Genomic DNA, 7,500 nt, shown 5'->3' with positions numbered 1-7,500 from the left:
ATAAATAAAAATTAAATACAGTTGGGAAAGAGGTAGTTGTTTGGGCTAAATTTTAGGTGGGCTATGTACAGGTGCAGTAATCTGTGAGCTGCTCTGACAGTTGGTGCTTAAAGCTAGTGAGGGAGATAAGTGTTTCCAGTTTCAGAGATTTTTGTAGTTCGTTCCAGTCATTGGCAGCAGAGAACTGGAAGGAGAGGCGGCCAAAGAAAGAATTGGTCTTGGGGGTGACTAGAGAGATATACCTGCTGGAGCGTGTGCTACAGGTGGGAGATGCTATGGTGACCAGCGAGCTGAGATAAGGGGGGACTTTACCTAGCAGGGTCTTGTAGATGACATGGAGCCAGTGGGTTTGGCGACGAGTATGAAGCGAGGGCCAGCCAACGAGAGCGTACAGGTCGCAATGGTGGGTAGTATATGGGGCTTTGGTGATAAAACGGATTGCACTGTGATAGACTGCATCCAATTTGTTGAGTAGGGTATTGGAGGCTATTTTGTAAATGACATCGCCAAAGTCGAGGATTGGTAGGATGGTCAGTTTTACAAGGGTATGTTTGGCAGCATGAGTGAAGGATGCTTTGTTGCGAAATAGGAAGCCAATTCTAGATTTAACTTTGGATTGGAGATGTTTGATATGGGTCTGGAAGGAGAGTTTACAGTCTAACCAGACACCTAAGTATTTGTAGTTGTCCACGTATTCTAAGTCAGAGCCGTCCAGAGTAGTGATGTTGGACAGGCGGGTAGGTGCAGGTAGCGATCGGTTGAAGAGCATGCATTTAGTTTTACTTGTATTTAAGAGCAATTGGAGGCCACGGAAGGAGAGTTGTATGGCATTGAAGCTTGCCTGGAGGGTTGTTAACACAGTGTCCAAAGAAGGGCCGGAAGTATACAGAATGGTGTCGTCTGCGTAGAGGTGGATCAGGGACTCACCAGCAGCAAGAGCGACCTCATTGATGTATACAGAGAAGAGAGTCGGTCCAAGAATTGAACCCTGTGGCACCCCCATAGAGACTGCCAGAGGTCCGGACAGCAGACCCTCCGACTTGACACACTGAACTCTATCAGAGAAGTAGTTGGTGAACCAGGCGAGGCAATCATTTGAGAAACCAAGGCTGTCGAGTCTGCCGATGAGGATATGGTGATTGACAGAGTCGAAAGCCTTGGCCAGATCAATGAATACGGCTGCACAGTAATGTTTCTTATCGATGGCGGTTAAGATATCGTTTAGGACCTTGAGCGTGGCTGAGGTGCACCCATGACCAGCTCTGAAACCAGATTGCATAGCAGAGAAGGTATGGTGAGATTCGAAATGGTCGGTAATCTGTTTGTTGACTTGGCTTTCGAAGACCTTAGAAAGGCACGGTAGGATAGATATAGGTCTGTAGCAGTTTGGGTCAAGAGTGTCCCCCCCTTTGAAGAGGGGGATGACCGCAGCTGCTTTCCAATCTTTGTGTGTGTGTCTCCTTCATGGTTAGTATCTGCCAAAGGTACAGTAGTTAAAAAGAGAAAAATCTATATTTGAAGTGTATAAAACACTCTGACACCATGACTGACTGAGGGAGCTCGAGACGGGGCAGTCCGCACTGGGTGGTGTGTGTGGCTTTTCAACTCAATCCTGATATTTCTTTCTCTGGCCCTCTGTTTGACCTCCCTCTCCCACTTCACTCTCTTCCTCCCCTAACGCTCTCTCTCTCTCTCCCCCTCTTTCCCTCCTCCAGATCAGTGAGGGTGGAGTGGTCTTCTCCAGGTCAGCCCTGTGGTATCATGCTAGGCTACGAGGTGTGGAGGAAGATGCTGAGACCCTGTGGGGGGGCCGAGTGGGGGTCAAGTGTGACCCAGGGGGGTGAGGTGTCAGAGGTCAGATGCTCCTACCTGCAGTGCTTCGCCTCTCAGGGGGTGTGTGGGGCGTCCTGCTACCAACCTCAGAGACAGGTAACTCTCTTTACACATAGAATAAGTTGTTGCCCATATAATAACATAATAGTAGTAACATAGTAACTCCCTTCATGTACAGTACCAGTCAAAAGTTTGGACACACCTACTCATTCCAGGTTTCTTTTCTTCATTGTAGAAAAGTAGTGAAGACATCAAAACGATGAAATAACACATATGAAATCATGTAGTAACCAAACAAGTGTTAAACACACCTTTAAATTCTCCAAACTACCCTTTGCCTTGATGACAGCTTTGCACACTCTTGGCATTCTCTCTCTCACCTAGAATGGATTTCAATTAACAGGTGTGCCTTGTTAAAAGTTCATTTGTGGAATTTCTTTCCTTCTTAATACTTTTGAGCCAATCAGTTGTGTTATGACAAGGTAAGGGTGGTAAACAGAAAATAGCCCTATTTGTTAAAAGACCAAGTCCATATTATGGCAAGAACAGCTTAAATAAGCAAAGAGTAACAACAGTCCATCATTACTTTAAGACATGAAGGTCAGTCAATATGGAACGGTTCAAGAACTTTTCAAGTTTCTTCAAGTGCAGTTGCAAAAACCATCAAGCGCTATGATGAAACTGGCTCTCATGAGGACCGCCACAGGAAAGGAAGATCCAGAGTTACCTCTGTGTCACGGTCTTCCTCCTCTTCATCGGAAGAGGAGAGGCGAGAAGGATCAGAGGACCAATATGCGGCGTGGTATGTGTTCATAGTGAATTTTAATAAAGAGAACACTGAACACTGAAACACTATACAAAAGAGTAACAAAAACAATAAACCAATGATGACCGTGAAGCTACAAATGAGACCTGTGCTGACACAAGCCACTAACATAGACAATCACCCACAAACAAACAGTGCAACCCAGGCTACCTAAGGATGATTCTCAATCAGAGACAACTAATGACACCTGCCTCTGATTGAGAACCATACTAGGCCGAAACATAGAAATCCCAAATCATAGAAAATCAAACATAGACTGCCCACCCAACTCACGCCCTGACCATACTAAATAAATACAAAACAAAGGAAATAAAGGTCAGAACGTGACACTCTGCTACAGAGGATTAGTTCATTAGAGTCACCAGCCTCAGAAATTGCAGCCCAAATAAATGCTTCACAGAGTTCAAGTAACAGACACATCTCAATATTAACTGTTCAGAGGAGACTGCGTGAATCAGGCCTTCATGGTCAAATTGCTGCAAAGAAACCACTACTAGAGGACACCAATAAGAAGAAGCGATTTGATTGGGCCAAGAAACACAAGCAATGGACATTTGACCGGTGGAAATCTGTCCTTTGGTCTGATGAGTCCAAATTTGAGATTTTTGGTTCCAACCGCTGTGTCTTTGTGAGACGCAGAGTAGGTGAACAGATTATCTCCGCAAGTGTGGTTCCCACAGTGAAGCATGGAGGAGGAGGTGTGATGGTGTGGGGGTGCTTTGCTGTCTGTGATTTATTTAGAATTCAAGACACACTTAACCAGCGTGGCTACCACAGCATTCTGCAGCGATTTGCCGTTCCATCTGGTTTGCGCTTATTGGGGCTATAATTTGTTTTTCAACTGGACAATGACCCCAAAAACACCTCCAGGCTTTGTAAGGGCTATTTGACCAAGAAGGAGAGTGATGGAGTGCTGCATTAGATGACCTGGCCTCCACAATCACCCAACCTCATCCCAATTGAGATGGTTTGGGATGAGTTGGACCGCAGAGTGAAGGAAAAGCAGACATCAAGTGCTCAGCATATGCGGGAACTCCTTCAAGACTGTTGGAAAAGCATTCCTCACGAAGCTGGTTGAGAGAATGCCAAGATTGTTCAAAGCTGTAATCAAGGCAAAGAGTGGCTACTTTGAAGAATTGAAAATATAAAACATATTTTGATTTGTTTTAACACTTTTTTGGTTACTATATGATTCCATATGTGTTATTTCATAGTTTTGATGTCTTCACTATTATTCTACAATGTAGAAAATAGTAAAAATAAAGAAAAACCCTAGAATGAGTAGGTGTGTCCAAACTTTTGACTGGTACTGTAATCATTTGTATATGACAAATAAACAAACTGGAAATCCTAACTCAACTCTGGTTCTGCAGTAACAGGGAAACACAGGGCAGCCCATTTGTGTTCCACTCCAATACTAGCACAGCCAGTTGACTAGTTCTGGTACTGCAGTAACAGGGAAACACAGGGCAGCCCATTTGTGTTCCACTCCAATACTAGCACAGCCAGTTGACTAGTTCAATTATTATCCTTTGGAGGAAAACATCATCATTCTGAACATTTTCTCCGAATCTTTCGACTTAGAAGTACATCTCATGTAAGAGGCTAAGAAGTATTATTTATATGGGCACAGGTGTGCAAGTGTAGGGATGTAACAAAACAATGCCCCCCTTGGTATTTGAGAAACGCTGGTGTAAAGCTCTCCTGCCGGAACACAACAGACACAGTCAGATGTTTGAAAACGTTTTATTTATGCAGGAGACACAGTCATTGTCCTCCTCCCAGCGATTGTTTTCACTAAACAGATTAACTTGTCGTCTGACGATTGCTGCAATCCTCATGTCATTGAAAGCCGGCCAACTTGGCAAGCTACCCATACGCCATACGTCTGTCCCCTCAGCGCGGGAATCTTGCGACACACACAGACATACACACACACACACACACACACACACCAGGATAATGAAGACAAAAGAACCCAGGCGTACCCAAGGACACACACTTTATACCATAATACAGTCGAATCATTATAGAGGCACAGGCCTGTCGTGTAGAACAAAAGCAGTACACACAGCGGTCATTTTATATACTCTACCTGAACACAGGTGGAGGGAGCAGGGCATGTTGTACACAGCTAATTAACTCCCCCCCCCTCTCTGTGTCGATCTCTCTTCCCTCACCCCCTCTCTCTTTCTCTCTGAGTCCTCTGTCTCTCTCTCTCTCTCTCGCTCTCTTTAATTCTTCCTTTGTGTGTGTGTGTTCTCCAGGTGTGTTGTGATGGTGTGGTCTACACCAGTAAACCTCTACACCTGTGCTGTGAGGGGCGTTACCTGCCCTCACCAAACTCCTCCCACACTCTGTGCTGTGGTGGGAAGCTCCTCCCACCTCTCCCGGATCACCAATGCTGTGGAAGATACTACATTCCTGTGGCGACCGGTGAGTGCCCATAGTACATCATTTAGCAAAAATCTATAGTTGTTCATGTTCTGCCTCATAAGAAAACCATATATATCGTTTCCATCTGTTTCAGTTTCACTTCTCTTCAAAATGTTTTGGGAAATAAACTGTTTACAGTGTTTGAAACTTAATCACAATGTTTTCTTACCTTACCAACAAAACAAACTGACAGATTACTGCTCCTCTTCCTCTTATTCCTCCTCCTCCTCCTCTCCCCCAGGTGAGGTGTGCTGTCTTGATGCGGGACAGGGACGTGTGTCGGTGGGGGTGGGTGACACTTGCTGTGGGCAGGTGCCTTACTCCCCGTCAGGGGGGCAACTGTGCTGTGGAGGGCTGCTCCATGACGGCTACAGGTCCCAGTGCTGTGGCAGTACAGTCATAGAGGATTCCCTGGTCTGCTGTGGAGATGCAGAGAGAGGGATGCCATACACACCTTTAACAGGTGACAGATTTATACAAGCTACGCCATACACACCTTTAACAGGTGACAGATTTACACAAGCTACGCCATACACACCTTTAACAGGTGACAGATTTACACAAGCTACGCCATACACACCTTTAACAGGTGACAGATTTACACAAGCTACGCCATACACACCTTTAACAGGTGACAGATTTACACAAGCTACGCCATACACACCTTTAACAGGTGACAGATTTACACAAGCTACGCCATACACACCTTTAACAGGTGACATATTTACACAAGCTACGCCATACACACCTTTAACAGGTGACAGATTTACACAAGCTACGCCATACACACCTTTAACAGGTGACAGATTTACACAAGCTACGCCATACACACCTTTAACAGGTGACAGATTTACACAAGCTACGTCATACACAACTTTAACAGGTGACAGATTTACACAAGCTACGCCATACACACCTTTAACAGGTGACAGATTTACACAAGCTACGTCATACACACCTTTAACAGGTGACAGATTTACACAAGCTACATCATATACACCTTTAACAGGTGACAGATTTACACAAGCTACGCCATACACACCTTTAACAGGTGACAGATTTACACAAGCTACGCCATACACACCTTTAACAGGTGACAGATTTACACAAGCTACGCCATACACACCTTTAACAGGTGACAGATTTACACAAGCTACGTCATACACACCTTTAACAGGTGACAGATTTACACAAGCTACGCCATACACACCTTTAACAGGTGACAGATTTACACAAGCTACGTCATACACACCTTTAACAGGTGACAGATTTACACAAGCTACGTCATACACACCTTTAACAGGTGACAGATTTACACAAGCTACGCCATACACACCTTTAACAGGTGACAGATTTACACAAGCTACGTCATACACACCTTTAACAGGTGACAGATTTACACAAGCTACGTCATACACACCTTAACAGGTGACAGATTTACACAAGCTACGTCATACACACCTTTAACAGGTGACAGATTTACACAAGCTACGTCATACACACCTTTAACAGGTGACAGATTTACACAAGCTACGTCATACACACCTTTAACAGGTGACAGATTTACACAAGCTACGTCATACACACCTTTAACAGGTGACAGATTTACACAAGCTACGCCACATATTAAATACACAGGCTAGTCAAGAAAGAGCCGTCGATTTCCGACATTTGAAAAGGTCCTGAGGACGTTGATTTATGCCTTCATCAGCGCTCACCCTAAAACAGTTCACAGTTCTCTCGCAAGCAGAGTACTTGATGATACTTAATGGGCACAGCGCATTCTTTTTTATTATAAACTGGGTGGTTCGAACTCTGAATGCTGATTGGTCGACAGCCATGGTATATCAGACCGTATACCACAGGTATGACAAAACATTTATTTTTACTGTTCTAATTACATTGGTAACCAGTTTATAATAGTAGTAAGGCACTTCTGGGGTTTGTGGTATATGGCCAATATACCACGGCTAAGGGCTGTGTCCAGACACTCCGCGTTGTGTCGTGCTTAAGAACAGCCCTTAGCCGTGGTATATTGTCCATATACCACACCCTCTTGGAGCTAATTGCTTAATTCATTTGTTTTAAGCTTTCCCCAATCCATAGCCCTAACTTCAACCACTGGGGAATTAATACCTAAACTTAACTCTTTGAGTTGTTTCTGTTTTAACCCTGTAACTACTCTGAATTAACCCAGTAACTACACAGAATTAACCCTGTAACTACACTGAATTAACCCTGTAACTACACTGAATTAACCCTGTAACTACACTGAATTAACCCTGTAACTACACTGAATTAACCCTGTAACTACACTGAATTAACCCTGTAACTACACTGAATTAACCCTGTAACTACACGGAATTAACCCTGTAACTACACTGAATTAACCCTGTAACTACACT

The 7,500-nt window shown here is 44.2% G+C and overlaps 1 protein-coding gene across 1 annotated transcript in view; it reads left to right on the top strand.

Annotated features, from left to right (window-relative positions):
* Nucleotides 1-7,500, top strand: part of LOC109894627 (usherin-like) — a 378,093-nt gene that overhangs the window by 269,640 nt on the left and 100,953 nt on the right. The window contains 3 exon segments of the mRNA XM_031828079.1: nucleotides 1,716-1,929; nucleotides 4,927-5,095; nucleotides 5,337-5,558. Coding sequence (XP_031683939.1) covers nucleotides 1,716-1,929; nucleotides 4,927-5,095; nucleotides 5,337-5,558 — 605 coding nt within the window.

Source organism: Oncorhynchus kisutch, linkage group LG7 (genome assembly GCF_002021735.2).
Source record: "Oncorhynchus kisutch isolate 150728-3 linkage group LG7, Okis_V2, whole genome shotgun sequence".
Classification (NCBI taxonomy): Eukaryota; Metazoa; Chordata; class Actinopteri; order Salmoniformes; family Salmonidae; genus Oncorhynchus; species Oncorhynchus kisutch.
Note: the sequence above shows the minus strand (reverse complement) of the source record. Positions and strands in the feature narration are given on the sequence as shown.